Source organism: Acaromyces ingoldii (assembly GCF_003144295.1).
Source record: "Acaromyces ingoldii strain MCA 4198 unplaced genomic scaffold FA10scaffold_3, whole genome shotgun sequence".
Taxonomy (NCBI): Eukaryota; Fungi; Basidiomycota; class Exobasidiomycetes; order Exobasidiales; family Cryptobasidiaceae; genus Acaromyces; species Acaromyces ingoldii.
The window spans coordinates 754,875-776,627 of NW_020290249.1; the positions used below are offsets into that span (position 1 = coordinate 754,875).

At 56.2% G+C, this 21,753-nt stretch overlaps 10 protein-coding genes across 10 annotated transcripts; 5 read left to right on the forward strand and 5 right to left on the reverse strand.

Annotated features, from left to right (window-relative positions):
* Positions 1–12: 12 nt before the first annotated feature.
* Positions 13–1,519, reverse strand: FA10DRAFT_266592 (NAD(P)-binding protein). The gene is made up of 4 exons (XM_025521558.1): positions 869–1,519; positions 644–809; positions 433–561; positions 13–354 (listed from the first exon to the last, which is right to left on the reverse strand). The coding sequence occupies exons 1-4, from the start codon at positions 1,357–1,359 to the stop codon at positions 247–249; spliced, it is 894 nt and encodes a 297-aa protein (XP_025377279.1). The 5' UTR covers positions 1,360–1,519; the 3' UTR covers positions 13–246.
* Positions 1,520–1,643: 124 nt separating this feature from the next.
* Positions 1,644–6,714, forward strand: FA10DRAFT_103821 (nucleic acid-binding protein). The gene is made up of 2 exons (XM_025517837.1): positions 1,644–6,277; positions 6,350–6,714. The coding sequence occupies exons 1-2, from the start codon at positions 1,689–1,691 to the stop codon at positions 6,570–6,572; spliced, it is 4,812 nt and encodes a 1,603-aa protein (XP_025377280.1). The 5' UTR covers positions 1,644–1,688; the 3' UTR covers positions 6,573–6,714.
* A 142-nt stretch (positions 6,715–6,856) lies between these two features.
* On the reverse strand, positions 6,857–8,844 carry FA10DRAFT_271801 (sugar transporter STL1; the record flags this gene model as incomplete). The annotated part of the gene is made up of 6 exons (XM_025523114.1): positions 6,857–7,217; positions 7,280–7,607; positions 7,670–8,345; positions 8,411–8,520; positions 8,590–8,749; positions 8,815–8,844. 6 exons carry the CDS (start codon positions 8,842–8,844, stop codon positions 6,857–6,859), a joined length of 1,665 nt encoding a protein of 554 aa, XP_025377281.1.
* Positions 8,845–11,138: 2,294 nt separating this feature from the next.
* Positions 11,139–11,716, forward strand: FA10DRAFT_266595 (hypothetical protein). Its single transcript, XM_025521559.1, has one exon. It carries the CDS (start codon positions 11,384–11,386, stop codon positions 11,591–11,593), a length of 210 nt encoding a protein of 69 aa, XP_025377282.1. The 5' UTR covers positions 11,139–11,383; the 3' UTR covers positions 11,594–11,716.
* Positions 11,717–11,875: 159 nt separating this feature from the next.
* Positions 11,876–15,620, forward strand: FA10DRAFT_240682 (ARM repeat-containing protein). Its single transcript, XM_025519217.1, has 7 exons — positions 11,876–12,511; positions 12,585–14,302; positions 14,368–14,849; positions 14,906–14,935; positions 15,001–15,149; positions 15,219–15,285; positions 15,353–15,620. The coding sequence occupies exons 1-7, from the start codon at positions 11,927–11,929 to the stop codon at positions 15,565–15,567; spliced, it is 3,246 nt and encodes a 1,081-aa protein (XP_025377283.1). The 5' UTR covers positions 11,876–11,926; the 3' UTR covers positions 15,568–15,620.
* Positions 15,621–15,639: 19 nt separating this feature from the next.
* On the reverse strand, positions 15,640–16,251 carry FA10DRAFT_285799 (hypothetical protein; the record flags this gene model as incomplete). Its single annotated transcript, XM_025524029.1, has 1 exon — positions 15,640–16,251. One exon carries the CDS (start codon positions 16,249–16,251, stop codon positions 15,640–15,642), a length of 612 nt encoding a protein of 203 aa, XP_025377284.1.
* A 221-nt stretch (positions 16,252–16,472) lies between these two features.
* On the forward strand, positions 16,473–17,943 carry FA10DRAFT_103870 (P-loop containing nucleoside triphosphate hydrolase protein). The gene is made up of 2 exons (XM_025517838.1): positions 16,473–16,644; positions 16,715–17,943. Exons 1-2 carry the CDS (start codon positions 16,551–16,553, stop codon positions 17,629–17,631), a joined length of 1,011 nt encoding a protein of 336 aa, XP_025377285.1. The 5' UTR covers positions 16,473–16,550; the 3' UTR covers positions 17,632–17,943.
* Positions 17,652–18,440, reverse strand: FA10DRAFT_266597 (hypothetical protein). The gene is made up of 4 exons (XM_025521560.1): positions 18,388–18,440; positions 18,244–18,307; positions 18,110–18,165; positions 17,652–18,048 (listed from the first exon to the last, which is right to left on the reverse strand). Exons 1-4 carry the CDS (start codon positions 18,424–18,426, stop codon positions 17,812–17,814), a joined length of 396 nt encoding a protein of 131 aa, XP_025377286.1. The 5' UTR covers positions 18,427–18,440; the 3' UTR covers positions 17,652–17,811.
* A 269-nt stretch (positions 18,441–18,709) lies between these two features.
* Positions 18,710–19,824, forward strand: FA10DRAFT_266598 (synaptobrevin). The gene is made up of 4 exons (XM_025521561.1): positions 18,710–18,922; positions 19,103–19,183; positions 19,260–19,391; positions 19,453–19,824. The coding sequence occupies exons 1-4, from the start codon at positions 18,823–18,825 to the stop codon at positions 19,476–19,478; spliced, it is 339 nt and encodes a 112-aa protein (XP_025377287.1). The 5' UTR covers positions 18,710–18,822; the 3' UTR covers positions 19,479–19,824.
* FA10DRAFT_266599 (glucose-6-phosphate isomerase) lies at positions 19,719–21,430 on the reverse strand. The gene has a single exon (XM_025521562.1). It carries the CDS (start codon positions 21,414–21,416, stop codon positions 19,740–19,742), a length of 1,677 nt encoding a protein of 558 aa, XP_025377288.1. The 5' UTR covers positions 21,417–21,430; the 3' UTR covers positions 19,719–19,739.
* Between the last annotated feature and the right edge of the window lie 323 nt (positions 21,431–21,753).

The window sequence follows — 21,753 nt, forward strand, 5'->3', positions numbered from 1 at the left end:
TATTTCTTATTTCTCTCATTTGCCTTGTCGAGATATTTCGACGGGACTCGGCCTACGTATGATCCTATGCAGAGTTCCGAACAGCGTCCGCCACTGTGCTCAGAGCTCGGGGGTTGTGGGCATTCCGCAATCAGGCCTGCGCGTTCGATCAGGGTAGCACTGTTCAATTGAGGAAGCCCTGATGTGTGAAAGATGGACATTGATCTTCGTTGAATCTTTGGGAAAGCCAGCTTGAACAGCAGCAGGTCAGAAGTGCTCCTTGGCTGGTCGAAGGTCCAGCTCAAAGGTCCACGTCGAAGGCGACTGAAGAGCAAGGAAGAGGTAGTTCTTGGCAATCTCGTCAGGACGCAGCGTCTGGGAAGAGTAGAGGTTTCTGTGGTCAGCAGCAGCGTCGCCATCGTCGTCGCCAAGGGAAGAACAGTCTGTGCTCACGGTTCCATCGCGGAAGCGCTGATTGTCTTTGAAGCCAAAAAAGCTCTTGGCCTCGTCTGACTCAATGAGACCATCGACCACGACGTGAGCGACGTGGATGCCCTCGCGGCCATACTCGCGAGCGACGGACTTGAATCGAAGAGAGAAGACGACGTCAGCTAACAGCTAATAATAAAGCCAACAACAGACAATAGTATCGACAGACTCGCACCTGACACATTTGTCGGAGGCCGCCCTTGCTGGCTGCAAAAGCTGCAAATTGCTCCCGGCCTCTGATGCTGCTCGTGGCGCCAGTTACAAGGACATTGCCTCCCTCCGTGCCGTTGCGCTCCTTCATGGAGCGGATGATCGTCTGCAGGAAGGTGAAGCCAGCGAAGCTTAAAGACACCCGTCAGCAATTGTCAACGTAGAGATAAGACAGAGATTCCCATCTCACATGCTGGCTTGTACCGAGTCCTTCATGGCGTCCATTGGCAGCTCCAAGAAGGGCTTCCTCTTGCGGACACTTGCATTGTAGATGGCCGTCCCGATCTTCTTGTCCGGCCAGGCTGCTTGTGCCTCACCGATGGCACGCTCGATGCTGCCATTGTCGAGCACATCGCAGGCGAAACCTAGCGAGAGAGGTTGCTCCTTTGCCGTCGACGACGTACCTCGAGCAGCGCGGGCCACCTTGTCTAACTCCACGGCCCATGCATCCAGCCGACTCTTTGTCCTCGACATGATCGCCGTCGTGTAGCCGTACGAGGCGAACGTCTGTGCGATCGCCAGCCCCAGACCAGGACCTACACCCAGGATGAGGACAATGTGCTCTGGTTGCGGGGGCCCGTAGAGGGCGCCCGTCCCCAGCGCATGGACGGTGGGGTAAGGGTCCGTTGTGGGGTTGAGCAGGTCGGTGCGGTTCTGGTTGCGTCGGGCAGGCGAGGCCATTCTGAAGCTCTTTCCGACTGGTCGGGGTAGGTGGTGTGTCAGAGCAGAGAGCAGGACCGGACGTCGAGCTAAGCGAGCAAGCATGTGTCACTGTCCTGTGTCGCTCAAAGGAAAAGACTGCGCAAGGGGACCGGCTGTCGGCAATAAAGGTGTTCCTGTTACAAGCCCTCGGAGTCTCCGAGTGAGCGCAATAAGTCCGTGCGCGCCATCCAAAGCTTCATCACGTGAGACACTCCCGCGAGAATTTTTTTTAAATTTTGCTGCTCTGACCTTCCAAAAGTAGGCGCTTCCTTAATCCTTTGCAGCAGCAGCAGCAGCAGCAAGCGACAATGCCCGGTCTCAAGAGGAGCCGGAAAGACGACGTCGCCGAGAGCGGCGGCAAGGCCAAGAAGGCATTGCACGAAAAAAAGGGCGATGGCAGCCACAAAGTCAAAAAGGCTCGCCGAGCATCGACAGATGCTGCCTCTGCTTCTGCTTCCACCTCAGCAGCAGCACCGCCAAAGGAAGTCGACTTTCCCCGAGGAGGCGGCTCCTCGTTGACTCCATTCGAGCACCATCAGGTGCTTCGAGAGGTCAAGGATGAATCTGCGAAGCGAAGAGAGGCGAAGCAGCAGGCCGCCGCCGATGACGACTTGTTCTCCTCCGACAAGAAGAGCAAGGCTGGAGGCAAGAAGGCCTTGGATCGCAGCAAGAGACAGGAAGGTGACAGGAACAAAAAGGGTGGCAAGAAGTCCGCATCGAACACTTTGAAGGAAGGGGCCAAGGCAGAGCTGAAAACGAGAGTCGAGGCGCTCAACTACAAGCGCCTGCTCCCAGGCACGAGGTTGTTGGCTACCATTCTCGCTGTCCACCCGCTCGCCCTCGTCGTCTCGATGCCCAACCAAATGCTGGGTCATGTGCCAATCACGCACATCAGCCAGCCGCTTACGGCCAGACTTCATCAAGCCGCCGACGATTCAGACGATGACGATTCAGAGTCAGAACAAGAGAACGAGGACGAGGATGAAGTCATGGATGGTGGAGAGGCAAAGGGGTCAAAGGGAGTGCCAGAGCTCAGAGACTTGTACCAAGTGGGACAATGGGTCAGCGTCAGCGTTGTGGCGGTTCACTCTGCCGAGAAGGTGCGAGGGCGCGAGCGAGGCAGGGAAGGAGGCGAGTACGAGCAGGAATCGCGCAGGGTCGAGCTGTCGATGGACCCTCGGCTGGTCAACGAGGGCGTGTCGCCGCAGGACCTATCTCGTGGCTTTGTCCTGCCCATGGCCGTTAGAAGCAAAGAAGACCATGGATACCTCATGGATGTCGGCATCGAAGGCTTCGAGGGCTTCCTCTCGTTTAAGGATGGCGCATCGTTGCACGTCGGCCAGGTCATCGAGGCCGCCGTCATCTCGGTGGGTGACAACAAGCGGACACTTTCAGCGACGACAAACGCAAAGGAGCTGCGCAAGGCCGAGCTTCCCTCTACGTCTGCGCCCGCCATCTCTGGTCTGGTCCCAGGCAACCTCGTCTCGGCCCTCGTCATGGACTCGTCCAACGCAGGACTGCATGTCAAGCTCTGGGGCATGTTTGATGCCACTATCGACTCTACGCACCTCCCACACTCGGACGGAGAGGCCTCTGGCGTACCTGTTGGATCAAAAATCAAGGCTAGAATCCTCTGGGATCTGGGTCCGGCTGCCGACACGGCCGCTTCGCTTGAAGGAGATGTGGCCAGCAGTAGCAGCAGTGCACATGCGCGCAAGTTGGCCCTCAGTGCTGCTCCTCATGTTGTCGAGCTGGCAGAGCCTGCTTCGATTGTCGGACAAGACATTCCCAGTGTCGGGACAGATGTAGAAGCGACAGTGACGAGCACCCTGGGAGACTGGGGCTTGACTTGCAAGCTCGAAGGGACCAGGCTCCTTGGTTTTGCCCACATTTCCAACGTCTCCGATGACCACATCGAGAGGCTGCCTCCCACCTCAGGACCGTTCAAGATTGGCACAACCCACCAGGCTCGCGTCGTGGGTCATTCCCTCACCGATCAAGTTCTCCAGCTCAGCCTCAAGCCCAGCGTGCTCCAGCGATCTTTTATGCGCGTCAGCGATGTCCAGAATGGTCAGGTCGTCAAGGCGACGGTCAAGACTGTCAATTCCAAGGCCATCATTCTCGACCTCAAGGGAACCGTTGATGGTGTCGTCTTCCCGAATCACTTCTCCGACGTGCCTCTCAAGAAGCCCGAGAAAAAGTACAAGGAGGGCCAAGCGGTCAAGGCGCGCATCTTGAGGGTGGACCCGGAGCGAAACCGGATTGCCCTCACGCTTAAGCGGACCCTGGTTCAGTCTGAGCTGCCCGTCGTCAGCTCCGTCGTCGAGGGTGATGTTCAGGCGGCAAGGGTTGGCGTGGTGACCCATGCGGTCGTCTCAAAGGTGCTCGAGGGTGTCGCCGGTCCCACTGCGATCCTCGTCGACATGTACGGTCCCGTACGAGCCTATGTTCCCATCTCTGAAGCCACTGAATCGCCGTTGACGTCATCCGAGGCGGGATCTCTCCGCAACGCCTTCTTTGAGGGCAAAGTTCTCAAGATCAGAGTGACAAGAATCGACAAAGAAACGGGCAGGGTCACTGCCTCAGTTCGGCAGGCAACCGCCAGTTACCTGGCCAAGCTCAATCTCGACGCTGTGGAGCTGGGAGAAAAGGTCCACGGGAAAGTCGTTGCAGTGCGCCGAGACATCGTCGTGGTGAATCTCGAGCCTTCTGGAGTGCGCGCACTCGTGGGTCTTCACACTGTCGCTCAGGAGAAAGGTTGCTCGGTCGACGACGTCAAGGCGATGGTCAGCGAGGGCGATGAGCTGACCAACCTGACCATCCTCGACAAGTCACCAGAAAAGGGCGCCGTCTTCTGCGGCGGATCGAATGCGCGAGCCAAGGTCTCGGCGACAGGTGCCACCGTTGAGCAAGGCAGTGTCCACACCGTCAAGGTGATGCACAAGAACGAAACAGCCGCCGTTGTTGCTCTTCCTGGTGGGCTCCGTGGCAAGCTGCATGTGACGGACTGCGGAGACGACTTTGGCGCACCGAGACGAGATGCTGCTTCGGATCTGCTTCCCAATGAGGGCGACACAATTGATGTCGCTGTCATTCAGCACCTTGGGAAGATGGCTGATGTGTCCACGAGACCTTCGAGGAGGTCTACTGACGCCGCCAAGGGCAAGGCCCCTCGCGATGTCCAGATCGACGATGCAGCAGACCTCCAAGAGGGACAGGTCGTTCGAGGGTTTGTCAAGAGCATGGCCGAATCTGCAGGTCTGTTTGTCGAGGTCTCAAGACGATTGACGGGGCGCGTCAAGATCAAGGATCTCTTCGAAGAGAGGTTCGTCAAGGATTGGATGAGCGAGTTTGAGGTCGGTCAGCTCGTTGAGGCGCGCGTTCTCAAGGTCGTCGACAAGCGAAGACTCGATCTGACGCTCAAGAAGGTTCAAGGAGGTCAACAGCAGGCCACATCGCTCCCCAAGCTCGAACTCAAGCCCGGCGACAAGATCAAAGGTTTCGTCAAGAGCGTCGTCGAGTTTGGCGTCTTTGTTCAGGTCGAAGGTGCCAATGTCAGCGGACTGGCGCACAAGTCTGAGCTGTCGGACAACAAGTCAACGAGTGCACAGGAAGCCCTCAAGGCGTTCAACGTTGGTGATCGCGTTATGGCAAAGGTCCTCAAGGTCGAAGGGAAGGCAGATGGGTCCGTCAAGGTCTCGTTTGGGCTGAAGCCGAGCTACTTTGAGCCGGAAGATTTTGATGAGGATGATGACGATGACGAAAGCGGATCCTTGGAAGATGGCAGTGATGACGACGAGGACGATGACGACGAGGATGGCAGTGACGTTGAAATGGATGCCAGCCAACTCCTCAATGGCGATTCCGACGATGAGGAGATGCTCCAACTCGGCGAGGACTCGGCAGAAGAAGACGAAGAGGAGGAAGAAGCGGAAGAAGGTGACGACGATGAGGAACAGTCTATGAGCGAGGAGGACGAGGAGGAAGAGGAAGCGACTCCACCCGAGGCCCCTGCCAGCAAGATTAGCGGCAAAGTGGTAGCGCCTGCCCTCGAGCTCGCGGGTGGTTTTAGCTGGTCGGCTCAGCAGGACGATGACGACGAGCGAGCGTCTGACTCTGCATCTGACTCTGAGCAAGACTCCGATGGCGATGACGAAGAGGACGAGGAAGCCCGGAGAAGGAGCGACAAGAAGAACAAGAAGAAGCAGAAGACCGTGTTTGAAGAAGACATTACCGCAGACCTGGCCACCAAAAAACCTGAGTCGGCGATGGATTTCGAACGGTTGCTTCTCGGCTCGCCTGACTCCTCCTTCCTCTGGATCCAATTCATGTCGCTACAGCTGCAACTGTCAGACGTCGATCGAGCGCGCGAAGTGGGGCGAAAAGCGCTCAAGGTCATCAACTTTAGGGAGGAGCAGGAGAGATTCAACGTATGGGTCGCCCTTCTCAATCTCGAGAACAGCTACGGATCCGACGAGTCATTTGAAGCGACATTCAAGGAGGCGTGTCAGACGAATGAGTCCAAAAAGGTCCACCTGCGTACTGCAGAGCTCCTCGAGGTCAGTGGCAAGATCGAAAAGGCGCACGATGTGTGGAAGCGCACGACGAAGCGCTTCGGGCATAGCAGCAAAGTCTGGGTCGGTTTTGGCCGCTTCCTCTTGCGCTCTCACAGGGAGGACGAGGCCCGCGCACTGATCCCACGCGCGATGCAAAGCTTGGAGAGGCGAAAGCACGTCAAGACAATCGTGGGCTTTGCGCTGGCCGAATTCAAGCTGGGCGACACGGAGCGGGCCAGGACGATCTTTGAGGGTCTGGTAGACAGCCATCCAAAGAAGCTCGACGTCTGGTGGCAGTACATCGATCAAGAGACGAGGCTCAACAACATTGCTCAGGTCCGGTGAGTTTGCCGATCCCCAGCCTTGTCATGAGACATCTAGACTTTGCTGACACCGAGAAAAACTCTACCTAGTGACTTGTTTGAGAGGATTCTCTCGCTTCGACAAAGCAGCAAGAAGGCCAAGTCAATCCTGAAGAAGTGGCTCGACTTTGAGAAGCGAAGCGGGACAAAGGAGGGCGAGCAACAGGTGCTCGAACGGGCTCGGGAGTTCGTCGAGGAACTTCAGGCAAGACAGCGGGCAGGTGAAGGCGCGACTGAGCCCGAAGAAGAGCAAGACGACGAGGACGAGGATTAAAAATGAATGATATCTGTGCATAGATTCTCGCTTCACTCCCTGCAACCATCGAACAGTTTCATGTTTGAAAGGAGGCATTCTTCTTGTCGTAAAGGATTTCATCAAGGATGCAACAAAGAGACGGAAAGAAGTTCGTGATACAAGGTATGAACCAAATCTAACGATCCCGAGTAAAAACGGACGGCCAAGAGAAGTCGACGTCTTACACAAAAGGGGGAAGAAAGGCAGAGGAAAAGCGAAAAAGGGAGAAGGGGTTGCACTGAGAGTACACAGAAGAAAGGCTCTCACTGAGAGCTGTTGACGGACGCATCCCTGGTCTCTTCGAGGGGAGCCGACTGCTTCTCCTGTGGCTCGTTGTGGTCGTAGCCCTGCTCGGCGAGCATGCTGTCGAGCGCAAGCGGCCTTCCCTTCTCGTCGTACCTCCTCGGTGTCCTCCTCTCGATCTTGACAACGTCGTAAGGGTTCCAGATGCTGGCCTGCTCGAAGATGGCCGACATCTCCTCGAGCGAACGACCGGCAGTCTCGGGGAAGATGAAGTAGGACGTGACGAAAATGGCCGCGTTGAGGACAGCAAAGATGATGTACGTCTGGTAGTGGATCGTGGCAAACGCGATGGGTGTGATAAGGACGACCAGGAAGTTGAAGCTGTAAGGAAGACGTTAGAATCTCGATGTAATCTGAAGTTTGAGGTAGGAGAGAACACTCACATCCAGTTGGACGCCGTGGACACACCGTTGGAGGCGGCACGAATGGAAAGAGGCGTAATCTCGGCAGGGTAGAGCCAGGTCATACCAAGCCAGCCAATCGCGAAGAAAGTGTTGAAGATAAAGAGGAAGACGGCAGCCGCATAGGCCGGTCCCTGTTGCGTGGCCTTGCCTGCCGGATCGTTGTTCACAGGCTTGAGTGCTGCGGGCGAAGTCGTAGCGGCCAGAATGACCATGCACATGCTCATTCCAAAGGCACCGAAGAGCATCAGCTTTCTGCGGCCGAAGCGCTCAATCGTCCAGATGGCGATAAATGAGGCAAGGAAGTACTCTGAGAAATGTTGTCAGCAATGGGCAGATTTAGAAGAGGAAGCGGCCAGGAAAGACACCCACCAGTGCCGTTGCAGGCAGCGACGATTCGGCTGACAAGAGGCGACATGCCAATGTTTTGCTCGTAGATTGTGGCAGCGTAGTAGGTGATGAGGTTGATGCCAGAAATCTGCTGGAACATCTGGTTGATGAAACCGAGGAGGGCGCGGTGGAAGTTCTTTTCCTTGCCCTGCTTGAAGAGATCCTTCACACCGGCGCCCGTGGAAAGCTCGAGCGATTCGCGGATCTCGCGAATCTTCACGTCGATCTCAGGGTCGTCGATTGGAAGCTCATCGAGCGAAGCCATAACGCGGCGTGCGTCTTCATCGCGGCCCTTGAGCACGAGCCAACGAGGCGACTCGGGCATCCAGATGGTGATAAAGGTGGGAATGCAGAGGAGAATCTGGAAGGCAATGGGGATGCGCCATGCTCCAGTCCAGTGAGGGTATTCTTGAACGTGGTTCTGCCAGTCGTCGGGGTGCACCGAGGATGGGTCGAGCCAGTAGAAAGCAAAGTCGATCCAGTAGGCCATGCAAATGCCTCCAGTGATGAGAAGACCCTCAACCATGACGAGCATGCCTCGCTTGTGTGGAGGCGAGCACTCCGACTGCCACATTGGGATCGTAGCAGTGTGCATGCCGTTGCCCACGCCCGTGACAATTCGACCGACGATGAGTTGGGCGAGCGAGTAGGAGGAGCACTGCAGAGCATGTCAGCTTCCTTTTTCGGGGCTGCTATTTCATTTGACCTGATCTGGAGACTAACCTGAATGATGGCACCAACGATCATCCAGACTGTGCCGATCCAAATAATAGCACGTCGACCGAGCCTGTCACCAAGCCAAAGGCACGAGAGGGCACCCATCAAGCAGCCAACTGGAGCGTGGAAGGAGTGTATCAGTCGCAAAGCTCGCCAAAGGGAAAGGGGGATGACCACGAACTCACTTTCGTAGATACCAATGGCAACACCCTGGAGTGTCGACTCGTGCGACGTACCCGTCTTGGCACTGTCGTTCTTGGTTGTGTCAATGGAGGGGAAGGTGGTAACGAACGAGGGAAGGGTCAAAAGACCTCCCATGACACCTTGGTCGAAACCGAAGAGGAGCTACAAGGTCCGTATAGAGGGTCAGCGGGAGCGCACAGGCGAGGGCCGAAATATCGATCACTCACGAAACCAGCGCCAGCGGCGAACCCGATCATGCGGGACAGAGCGAGACCGCTAAGGCCAAAGTACTTTGGCCCATCATAGCCGCCTGACACCGACGATTTCTTGCCCATCTTGGGGAAAGTAAAGGGGTGGACCGAGGTGAGGACCGGTAGTCAAAGTGCAAAATCCCGAAGGTATGCTTGATGAGAGCTTTGTCAGTCTCGAGCCGCGACGGAAGGTCTAGAGGATGGAGGCGCGGGGGAAATGTGGGGGAGAATGAACAGGTTGGGGAAAGGGTCCTGTCCCGTTCTCCTCTTTATATAAGCTTGTCCGCGCGTAGCTTCAGGCGAGGGAGGCGAGGGAGGCGAGGTACGAGGGGGCACCCGAGAGCGGGTGATAGGGTCGTAGTGCCTTTTTTTGCACAAGCAGAAGGGCAGTCTTATCCGGGGTGCAGCAAGGGGGGTGGTGACCCAATCAAGATGCCGCCCTCCTACGCTACAAGTGAACCACTACAAACACTATTCTTGCCTTAGAGGGCCACGGCCTGCTCCTACTCACATAATGCCGAGAATAGCGGACGGGGCGCACATGTGATTCTCACTGAACTCCAGCCCTCTTCTCTCATGCCTCATGCACTGCCGGTAAAAGGGGTGGATTCGTAGCTTGTACACCGATCGAAGGGCATTTCACCGCAAGGTGACGGAGTGCCGTTGAGGCAGAGGAGCAGCCGGGCGTTTGCATTTTTAAAAGTCAGACACCGATAGGCTAAGGCAAGAGGCGAAGCGGACCATGAAAAGTCGCCTGATATAATGGACGTCAACGCAAAGTAGGCACAGCTACTATTACCACTTCTTTTCCTACTACCGTTCCTGGCAAGAGACCGCTCGGTCCTACCTATTTAAATAACACAGCACAATATATTCAGTCTCCCCACGCCAGCGTGGTGCGGCCCTTACCTAGCTCCAAGCTGTACAACAAAACAATTTGTCTACGAGGCGACACACTCCCGACTGAGGAGTTGGGTTCGCACGCGTACAATTTGGCACTTTTGCAGTGTCCAAGCAGCTCTTCCATGAGAGACCGACGAGCCTTGTCCCGCCCGATCCGCCCGCTGTCTGCGGCTCGGCTGTAGTGAGTCGAAGGCTCTCTCGTCGCGCCCGGAATGCCCGCATTTCTGCCAAGAAGACTTCAATGCCGCTGGCCCAAGGTGGTCCCAAGCTTGTCAGCGCAACTCAAATCAGAGCTCGAAATCAGCAGGAACATGACTGCTCCTGTGCCTGATCGCACTAGTTAAAATTAAATTGAGGGGAACGGGGGTCCGGTCGTTGACAGCGTTCCTGCGCAAAGAAAGGAAAAAGCTGGAGAATAAATGGTGGAACAATACAAACCTTTTAGTGCTTAGATATTAAGAATGAGGAGCCGAGGTTCTGGACCCGGTCTTGGATACCGCGTGATTGGTGCCCCTCCCCCACCGGTGCGGTCCGACGGGAAAAGGCTTGTCGGTGAAGGACTTGGTCTTCTGCAAAAGAAGATACGGCAGAAGCAGGAAAAGAAGGGACGGGGTTCAACCATGCATCTGGACAGTGACGATCCGATCACCCGTCCGCCCGTCCGAACGGTACGTTGTCCGTCCAGCGTCGAGACTTGTAAGGTGTGAATGTACATTTTGCAGGGTGAGTTACGGATAGAGGAGCAAAGAGTCTCTTCCTGTCTGAGGGTAGCAAGATGCGTCCGATGTGGCTAGGGTTGAAGGTGGCTGTTGTGCATAGATTACTTTGTACCGTTTCGCGAGCGTCGCATTCCGCAAAATTCGTCCACCGCCTCCCTTCTCTGCAGCTTGCCAGAGTACTTTCCATTGCCATGTCGCCCACCCCACCACGTTGGTGGCTAGCCAGAAGAGGGCAGCAGGCGAATATCGAGCCTGGAAGATGGCGCAAAGCAATTATCGAAGTTTCGACTGAGACCCTCTTGGCCTGGTCCAGTGTCTTGGAAAAAGCAGTGCTCACGACCGCATGGTCTTCGGCATCGCCTTTTCAATTTATTTTCCAGTGTGCGAGGTCGACTTGCTAAATCCAGCGTCACAATATTTGAAGAGCCAGAGCACCGCCACTGGGACTTGTAACGCCAAAGCGGGCGCTTATGTCCTCACGTCGACATTCCAGTGTCAGGCAATGACAGTGAGGCAGAAAGAGAGCCAACTCTTCGCGCTAATCACAACGGACGATCATATGGTGTCGTCGTTCACAGGATCAGTGGTAGATGTCTTCATAGATCTTTACGGCGAGAGCCGTAAGCTATAAGAGATCGTGCATCCGGTATCTGAGAATGCCATCATCTCTCCCTGATTACCCTCTCGAGAAGCACCAAGAGAAACCCCTAGACTATGCACCTCTCCAAATTCTCGCTCTTGGCCATCTTCTTGGTGTTGCTGGCATCTCCAATCATGACCGCACCCGTCGAAGGCGAGAAAGTAGGCACCACTGAACACCGACCTTGCGGAGAGCCGATACTTAATATTGCCTGCAACAGACCAAAGTTGCTGCCCAAAGTCGCGACGCTAGTGTCCAAAACGAGGAAGCACAAATGATCAACATGGAAAAGAAGGCTTATTTCGGCAGCCACTCATCGGGTTCCTCCGGCGGCAGATCCTCAAGTTCGGGATCAAGGTCGAGCAACACCTACTTTGGCTCGAGCAGCAGCCACCACAATGGATCGAAGAGCACCCAGGGGTCGAGTGTTCTTGGTTACGCATTATTGGTCGGCTTGTCTACGACAGCAGCTTCCTTGTGGACGAGCTTCTAATTCTGCAAATACGCTCCGACAGACGTTGCTTCATATCTCTGGACTTGCTCACGAGGCCTCACGCATGTACTTTTGCTGCCGTTTCATCCACGCACCGCCATCTCAGAATAATTGTATCACAGTCTTAATCTCTTCGTTCACGTCAGTGGCGCCTCAATTTCCTTCTAGAGTGTGCCTATTGCTGAGGCGTGCAGAGCTACCTGTAACTAAACACGCGAACCAACCAACCAACACACGCGTCGATTTTTGAGTTTCGGCCTCTTTTTTTCCCTCTCTTTGCCTTCTTCTCAATCTGTCCCTTCCGTTACGTATCAGGTCAGACAGCGACGCACCATGGAAGGGCAGCTCGTCGCCGCGCTTAGAGGAACACTGGAGCCCAACGTGGAGACAATCCGAGCGGCAGAGCACCACCTCAAGCACGAGCTTCACGAGGACCCATCGACTGGGCAAGCTCTGCTCAACATCATCTTCAGCTCTTCCGAGGGCGGCGTGAATTTGGCCGTTCGCCAGGCTGCAGCGGTCAATCTCAATGCTTGGATCAAGGAGAGGTGGAGCGCCTACTTTGATGAGTTTCGAGGCTTCGGTGCAGGGAAAGAGGTTTTGCCGCTCGAGCTTAAGCCGCCGATCCGCGAGGCGTTGCTACGCGGTCTGGTACTGGAGGACTCCAAGCTGCGGGGGCCCATGAGCAAGGCCTTGGTCAATGTGGCGGCTTGCGACTGGCCAGACGAGTTCCCTGACCTCGTGCCTCGGATCAAGGCGCTATTGCAGGGCGGCACGCCCGGGCACAATCAGGTGGCCGAGGTGGGTGCCCTGGCGTTTCTCGACGATTGGATCAATCGAGACATCGACGAGGTGGGACTCATGACGGTGACGAGGGAGCTTCTTCCGGATCTCGAGCGGATCTTGGGTCAAGCTGGGGTGAGTTGATCTTTCTATCGCCTACGGTTCCACAGACAAAGTCCTTATTCACTCTCGTGACTTTCGAAATCAGACCTACCCAGCGACGGTCCGATGCCACTGCATCAGCATCTTCAACCAGCTTCTCGAAACCCTCCTCATGGTCCGTGAGACTTTTGTCGAGGCTTCCAAGGCGGTTGCCGACGACCTCCTTCCCCGGTGGCTCACGGCGCTAGAGGGTCTCGTCGCCTCGGACTCCACGCCCTCCAGCCTCCAGACCTTTGATCGTTCCGTCGGTGAAGAAGCGGCCTTGCAAGTGCAGGCATGGAACGTGCTCCGAACGGCCTGCCACTTTACAGGCCACTTTAAGCCAAGGGCTCGATCGCTCGTAGAGCTGGCTCTGGAAAGACTGAGAGCCCTTCTTGAGCCAGTTGAACGCTTCCACATCTCGCCAGCAGAGGAGCAGGAAGACATCGAAGATGCAGCACCGTCTGATGCCGTCTTCTTTGCTACACCCTCTGAGCTAGCCAGGTCCATCATTGATTTCGTGGGCGTTGCGGTCGACTATCTCCTTTTTGCCGCCAAGAAGGACCGGACAGGGTCGTCGATCGAGGGACTCACACCGGCAGTCGTGTCCTTGCTCCGGTCCTACTCGCAGGTGACAAAGTCCGACGAGGAGGAATGGTCGGAGAACGTGTCTACTTTTGTCGCGGCGGCCGAGGACGAAGCTCTGGGCGCTCTGGCCTCGTCCACGAGAGCACGATGTCTCGATGTCGTCGCCGAGATGCTGGCGAGAAGGCAAGGACAGACGATGGCTGCCCTCGATGAGGCAATGCGAGCAGGTCACCAACGTGGGCAAAGTAAGCGAAAAGAGGGGGTGGCAGCCTGGTGGAAGGAGGAAGAGGCTGGTCTGGCTCTCATCGGGGGTGTCGCAGAGGACATCGTCGAGCAGCTGCAAGAGGGTGCCCCATCGACATCATTCAACCTTGAGAGCATCTTTACGCAGAGCGTCCTGCCTCACATTCATCCCGAATCACCACCTTTTCTCTATGGCCGATGCTTTGTCTTTGCATCGCAGTTCGCTCCGGTCCTGCCACAGGCCCTTGCAAGGCAGTTCCTGGACGCTGCTGTCAACGTCATCGAGGAGGCGTCAACTTCGTCCGAGGGACAGGTCATCGTCAAGCTGTCAGCTGTTCGATGCTTGAAGAACTTCCATCGGCACCTGCCAGAGGACGTGGTAAGGCCCTATACCGGCCGCATTCTCTCTCAACTCGGTCCACTGCTGTCCAACGCCACGGAGGACACCCTAATCCTCATCGTCGAGACTCTTCAAGCCGTCGCTGTACAGAGTGAAGGCCACCTCGTCGATCCTGCCGCCGCCGGAGTGCCGCCACAGGTCTATGGCGAGATCGTCGCCGAATCTATCAAGGCATGGGCAAAAGAAGCAAAGGACCGCATGCTACAATCCGTCGTCGAGGATCTCGTAGAAGCATTCTCGGCGCAGAAGAGCGAAACTATTGCCATTGATGTTGTCGATCGAGTCGTGCCCATGCTCGCTCATCTTCTCTCGCCAGACATACTTGCCCAATCATCGGCCGGTGGCGGTGTCCTAGTCGAGGGCTCCTTGGAATTCGCTGATGCCATCGCCCGAGGTGCCAAGCCCGAGGTGCTGACTCGGAGTGGCCTGATTGGCGGCTATTTGCCCCATCTCTTCAGGGCCCTGGAAGCCGGCGACGATCGTGAAGCTTTTACAAATGGTGCTAGCTTCCTTTCTCACATCATCGCCAAGATACCAGAACAAGTCTTCGAATGGTGGGTTGGGCAGCGCTAGAGCATCGAACCGCGATAGATGACTTACTGACCAAATAAACAAACAGGCAAGATAGTTCGGGTCAGGGGGCCACATCTCACATTCTCGTCCTCATCTCCAAGATGATTTCGACAGAGGACAGCTCCGAGAGCGGCGGGCTGGCAGTGGGCGACCTGCTGACTACGTTGCTGCGCAAGGCGCCCTCGCAGCTTCAAGACTCGCTCCCAGGCCTCTGCACTGCTCTCGTCGATCGCCTTGCTTCTGCTCAGTCTTCTTCGTTGAGCCAGAGCCTCATCATCCCCTTGGCCTTCCTCATGAACGACCATGGACCAACGGTCATTGCGCTGCTGCAGCAGCACATGGTATTGTCGCGGGGCGAAACGGGCCTGACAGTATTGGCCAAGCAGTGGATTGACCACGCAGAAACTATTCAAGGCTTCTGGAACCAGCGAGTGAGCACCCTTGGGTTGTCGGCTCTGCTCAAGGCGAGGGTGCCGTCGCTCGATCAGGTCATTGTCAATGGCGATCTCATTCCAGACGATAGCAATGGTGAGTGGCATCAGTTGGTCATCTTTACCTTCTGTTGCTGATGAATTCTGGAATAGTCATTCGAACGAGATCTCGAGCCAAGTCGAGTAAGTGACCTGCCTCTTGACACATTCTTTCCCAGGGTGGAGCCCTTGCTGACGATGCTACGCAGCCCCTCATCGGTACACACAGGTGCCCCTTCCGGCAAAGGCGCTCAAGGTCCTTATCAATGACTACCGTTCGGCGCAGACTGGTCCACCCAGCTCCTCGTCCACTCAAGTGCCCGGCCAGCGCGCCCCGACGCCCGACACGGATGATGGGGTGAGTCTCGTCGGTGATTTCGCACTCAGTTTCGCCTCTGTATCGCTCAACCTCCTGTCGTGCAACCAGAACGACGAGTGGGACGATGACGAACCCATAGACGGGGGTTTGAGGAAGGACGAACAGTTCCTGTCAGGTGAGGAGGATCTTTCTCGTTCTTCTTCTCAATTGATGTCCGGTGGCTCAATCTGCATATCCAACAGACATGCTGGGCGAAGACCTCGAGGGAGGGCTCGAAGACTTGATCGCTCAGCACGACGAGGAGGTGTACAAGGATGATGCCATTTACAACATGAATCTCAAGGCCTACCTCGAAGACTTTTTCCGGCAGGAGGCGAGTCAGAGCGATGCCGGCGCTCGAATTGCCGCCTATCTCACGTCCAACGAGGTCGAGCTTCTCAAGAAAGCGATCTCCTAATGTTCTACAATACAAATACCATCTTCTTCTTCTGATCCTAATGCTTGATGTACAGTGCAATGCGTCTATCCTCTATACTGTGTGCGGGGCATCCGTTCGCTGCTGCTCCCTCCACCGCCTGTATCGGCCTGCTTCCTGATCCTTTCCCATGCGAATGCAAGCTATCTCGAGGCCTTTGAGCGCCTTGATGGTCATGTGCATCTCTTTCTCTGACCTTCCACTTCCTTGTTCTGTCCTTCCTTCTCCCCATGCCTCTGTACTTCCTGCCCGAAGCGATACTTTCTCTCGAGCAATCTTTCTGCGATAGAGTTGGTCCCTGACCATGTCCAGGTCCATCCTCGCCTCGACCTCGTGCCCCGACGTCAGCAAGCGACAAAGCCCCAAACGGAGCCTGGCTTCCAGCTCTTCGTTCTCCTTGTCGGGACCGGAATTTTCTTTGTACGACGAGGCCATAGCAGAAAGGGCGGCGAGCGTCGTTATTACGTGGTCCGTCTCCTCCTTGGTCAGCCTGGTCACGGCTGCCTCGGACCGAGGCGGAGAGTCGAGGAGCTTGTCGAGCTCGACCCGAGGAAACAGTGGCGAGGCGAAGAGATCGTCAACGTACGGACCGATGAGATCTGGTCGGTACAGACTCGAATCTTTGAGCAAGATCTTGCCCTTCCCCTCGGTCGAGGCGCTTGCCATCGTCGCCGGAAGAGAGAACGCCCCCTCGTCGATTGAACAGTCGAGCTCCACGCTCAACCTCTTCCGTAGCAATCGTCACAGACTGGTTTGAGTAGCACAAGGAATCTATAAAGGCACCCTTCCGATCAGCCTCATCAAGGCTGAGACTTTGACTAGAGCTTCTCGCTCAAAGAACTCACCGGCCTTTAGATTTCGGCGATAGAGCGGTCGCAAGATGGAAATTTTGACTTTCGTAGCGTCTCACTTCGCGCTGCCTTCGAGCTCTTCCCCTTCCACCGACAAGACTGATCCTGAGCGCAATGGCTTCCGCAGGCGCTCCAGATCCGAAGATTGCTCGACGCCTTGCAGGCGTCAAGAACATCATTCTGGTCCTCTCTGGTAAGGGCGGCGTTGGTGAGTCTGCTGTCGTCTAGAATATGAAAGGCAACGGCGTTGAAGCTTACGCATTGCGAGCGCACCGCAGGCAAATCGAGCGTGGCGGCCCAGCTCGCGCTCTCGCTTTCGAGCAACAGCGGGCCGGCTTCTTCGTCGTCTTCGGATGGAGGCAGGCAGGCAGCACGCGTGGGTTTGCTCGACATTGACCTGACGGGCCCGTCGATTCCGCGCATGCTTGGCCTCGATGGTCAGTCGATCCGGCAGTCGACCGATGGGTGGGTGCCCGTGTACGCCGATGCCTCGCAGCGCTTGGCCGTCATGTCTGTCGGCTTCCTGCTGCGGAGCAACAACGACAGCGTCGTCTGGCGCGGGCCCAAGAAGAATGCCATGATCAAGCAGTTCCTCGGCGACGTGAGGTGGGGCCAACTCGACTATCTTGTCATCGACACGCCACCGGGCACGTCGGACGAGCATATCAGCCTGATGGAGTACCTCCATCACTTTGCGCCGCGCGCCGTCCTTGTCACGACGCCGCAGGCCATCTCGCTGGCGGACAATGTTCGGACGCTGGACTTTTGCAAAAAGACAGGCCTGCCCCTCGTGGGCCTCATTGAGAACATGAGCGGGTACGTGTGCCCCCATTGTGCTGAGTGCACCAACGTCTGGGGAAAGGGCGGCGGCGAAGCCTTGGCCAATCGAGAGGGGCTGGAGTTCCTGGGTAGGATACCCATCGATCCGAGACTCGTCAGGGTGCTCGACGACGCAAAGGAAGTGGCCGCGACGCAGATCAGCAATGGAGACCAGAAGGATGAAGACGGACAGTCTCGGTTGACGACGGCGCTACCTCCACCAGAGCGAGAGGCACACGAGACGCAAGAGACAATGCAGAGCACCACGCCAGCTGGGACAGTCCTCAGCCGGACCATCCTCGACCGCTACCGTGACTCGGACACCTTTCCCATCTTTCAGATCATCACAGACCGAATCGCCGCCATCGTCGCATGACAGTACTTTCTTGCCTGTACTCTTGTTTCTCCCTTCATTACCATCGCCCAGACAATGTAACACTGCTTTTCATAGACGAGAAAATTGTCATTCTGGCCCTACGTCAGTTTGCGAGAAAGAAAAAGTTTACATTAGGTGCTTGTCGGCTCTGCCTCCTCCTTTTGTGTTCCGGTACAGAGTCTAGTGGTGGGCCTCTTCCTGGTATGGTGCCTTTGCCGCCTCGAGGAACTCGCGCACGCCCTCGTTGCTCTCCGTCACTTCTGCGCCCGAAGAGGTTTGCTTTTCGGCGTGGTCAGGCTCCGCCTTGGCGTAGGCGTCGAGCTCGCCGCTGAGGTCCGAAGACGAGGGAACGGCGGGTGCCTGGGGCTGCTTGGGAGCGTGGAAGTCGCGCACCTGGCCGACGTGTGCATCGGCAGCCTATTCAAGATTCCGGATCAGTATCGCGACGAGGTAGTATCTACCATAGAAAAAAACGAACCTTGGCGGGGGCCTTGTAGGCCTTGAGCTCGCGGAGGTAGATCTCTTGGACAAAGTCTGTTGCACCACAATCGAGCAGCTGTCAGCACCGCACAAGCTTGTCAAATGAAGAGGAGAGGCCAGAAGGTGACGCACCCTTCTTGGCACTCATCGAGGTCGAGAATGCACGAGCAGTCTGCATCGAGACAGACGAGCGGGCCTGCAGAGAAGAAGAACGATAAGGGACGGGTTAGCTCCCTGTGATGCAGTCTTCAATCCCTTCGGAGGAGACAGACGCACCGCGCTGAGGGCGCCCTTTGCGACGAGAGAAGCGACCATGACTGTTAAACGGCGACGACGGCGACGACAAAAGAGGTAGAGAGCAGGAAGACTTTCGTTACGCGAGGCTTCTGCGATGCAAAATCGCTCGCAGCGACCGGCCAGCGCCGAAAGCGCTTCACACGTGTTCTAGATCAGTGAACGACACAAATTCAAATCTCCAACCGGCCCGCGCATATTTTTGTAATGGTCTGCCAAGCTCGATTATTGAATCCAAGAGAGAGTGGGTGGCACTGCCTTTTTCCTATTAAGGCTCGGCCCTCCATCACCACTTATCTTGCTTGACGACGAGACGAAGCTGCCTGACGAAGCAACATCTTCTCTTCACCAACGCATCTGCGCTCCAACTTGACATACGAACCGCTCACATTCTACTAAGAAGAGAAAAAAGACACAATGTCTGAGCAGCCTTACGACCCTTACATCCAGCCCGAAGGCAGGCAGGCCCCCGCCGGAGGTGCCAACCGGACGGCGGCCATCCAGAGCCAAATCGATGGTGCGTCTCTAATGATCTTCTTGCCATGCTGAAGTGTCTCCTGACGATTTCTTACGATCTTTCTTCCTCTCGCCCTTTCCATCTCTTCGCCACTTTCCATCTCGTGTCCTGCTACCTGTTTGATACTGGTGGTCTCCCTCGGTATTGCGCTCCGCCACAATGATACCGTCCCAACCACAGAAACCGTCGGCGTCATGCGAGACAACATCAACAAGGTCAATGAGCGTGGAGAGAACCTCAACGACCTGCAGGGAAAGACCGGTGCGTAAATATGCCTCTCGACTTTCATGTCTGGACGAAAGACAGACAAGGCTAACCCATTGACGTTGCAAACCAGACAACTTGGCCGTCTCTGCGCAAGGCTTCCGTCGCGGAGCCAACCGAGTGCGCAAGCAAATGTGGTGGAAGGACATGAAGATGAGAATTCTCATCATCGTGGGCATTATCATCCTGCTTCTCATCATCATCAGTGAGTCTTGCGCCCATTCCCTCTCCGCCTTGCCTCGAGCTCACAACCCCGACACATGTAGTCCCGATCGTCGTCAAGACTACGTAGAAGGATTCTTTCGCAACGCTTTCTGTTTCATGCCCATCTCGTGCCGTGGGACCCGTTTCTCTCTTCCCTACGTCTTGGCGACTCTTCATTTCCTCTCACTTTCACGACTGGCTCCTCACCTCGAGCACGAGCTTCATGTACTTGATCATCTCCCTGAATATTTCTTTGACGAAGCTTGTTTCTCATTCCTCTCAGAAGACAAAAGGCAAAGTGAAGACGACGATAAAAATGTATCTATAGGCGGCCAGGGCCAAAAGCGAGTCACTTGGGCGCGGCACGGTGCTGGAGGTAGTACCTCGTCAGGCCCGACGTGCTCGAGTCGTGGCCGGCGCCGTCGACCTTGGACACGTCTCCAGACTGGAGCAGGGGCAGGATTTTTTTTGCGAGAACCTTGCCCAGCTCGACACCCATCTGGTCAAAGCTGTTGATGCTCCAGACGAAGCCCTGCGTCGCAATCTTGTGCTCGTACATGGCAATGAGCGCACCGAGCACGGCGGGCGTGAGCTTAGGAAACATGATGGAGTTGGTTGGCCGGTTGCCTCCAAAGACCTTGGACTTCACGAGGAAGGTGTTGGATTGGTCCGAGGCACTCAATTCCTTCTTGACCTCGTCCTCGCTCTTTCCAAACGCGAGCGCCTCGGGCTGAGCGAGGAAGTTGGAGATGAGAATGTCGTGGTGCGGGCCCAGAGGGTTGTGCGACTGCACGGGCGCGAGAAAGTCGCAGGGAATGATGCGCGAGCCCTGGTGGATCTCTTGGTAGAAGGCGTGCTGGCCATTTGTGCCTGCCTGGCCCGAAATGACGGGACCCGTCTCGTAGTCGACCCTCTCGCCGTTCTTGGTGATCGTCTTACCGTTCGACTCCATATCGCCCTGCTGGAAGTAGTCGGCAAAGCGAGCCATGTACTGGTCGTAAGGAAGCAGCATGTGAGTCTGGCACCCGACAAAGTCGGTGTACCAGATGCCCAGGAGGGCCAAGATGACGGGAATGTTCTGCTCGAGGGGCGCCGTCTTGTAGTGGACGTCCATGTCATGGGCACCCTTGAGCAACTGCTCAAAGTTGTCGTAGCCCACGACGAGGCAGATGGAGAGACCAATTGCGCTCCACAGCGAGTAGCGGCCTCCAACCCAGTCCCAGAACTTGAACATGTTCTCCTTGGCAATGCCAAACTCGGTCGCAGCCTTGACATTGGTGGAGAGAGCAACAAAGTGCTTGGCAACGTGCGACTTGTCGCCGGCGGCCTTGAGGAACCAGTCGCGGGCCGTCGTGGCATTGGTGATTGTCTCCTGGGTGGTGAAGGTCTTGGAGGCGACGATGAAGAGCGTCGTCTCAGGGTCACACTGCCTCAGTGCCTCGGCCATGTGGGTGCCGTCGATGTTGGAGACAAAGTGGGCGGCCAGGTCTCGCTTTGCGTACGGCTTGAGAGCCTCGGTCACCATGACGGGTCCGAGATCGGAGCCTCCGATGCCGATGTTGACAATCGACTTGATCGGCTTGCCCGTGTAGCCCTTCCACTCTCCTGACCGAACGGCGTCGCTGAACTTCTTCATGTGGGCCAGCTCGGGCTTGACCTCGTCGACGCCCTCAACGGGAGGCTTGAAATCGTCGCTAAGGTCGCGGAGGGCAATGTGGAGGACCGATCTGCCCTCGGAGGTGTTGATGGGCTTGCCTTCGAACATCTCGTCCCGCTGCTTCTCCACCTCGGCTTCCTTTGCGAGACTCAAAAGGGTCGAGAAAATCTCATCGTCGATCAGGTTCTTGCTGAAGTCGACGAGTAGCGAGGCGTCGGTCGTCTTGCCCGACCACTGGCGCGAGTATTCCTCGAATCGCTTGGGATCAGCGCTGAAGGCCTTGCTGAGGTTGAATGCCTTGCCCTTGGACTGGTAGAGCTGCTCGAGCTTCTTCCAAGAAGGCTGCGTACTGGCGAGCTTGTGTGCCATCTTTGCTTGCAGAGTTACTGGGGTAGGAAAGAGGTGAGAAGAAAGGGAGATGCTGCTTCGGACTCTTTAGCGAGCGGTAGGTTCAGTCCGTCATGCACATTCCCCCAGCCACAATTCCACGTGGTTGTGGCCTCCTTTTATTTTTTATCCTCTCTTCTTCTCGCCGGTGGAAAGTGCGTCGTCTCGCTCGTCTGATCACGACGCTTCTTTCGTCACACCCACCGGCAATGATCAGGAGAGGCGCATTGGCTACCTTTCGAGGGGCTGCTGCCGCTTCGAGAGGCGCAAGAGGGAACAACAGCTCAAAGGCGTGGTTTTCTTCAACGGCGGTGCCCGA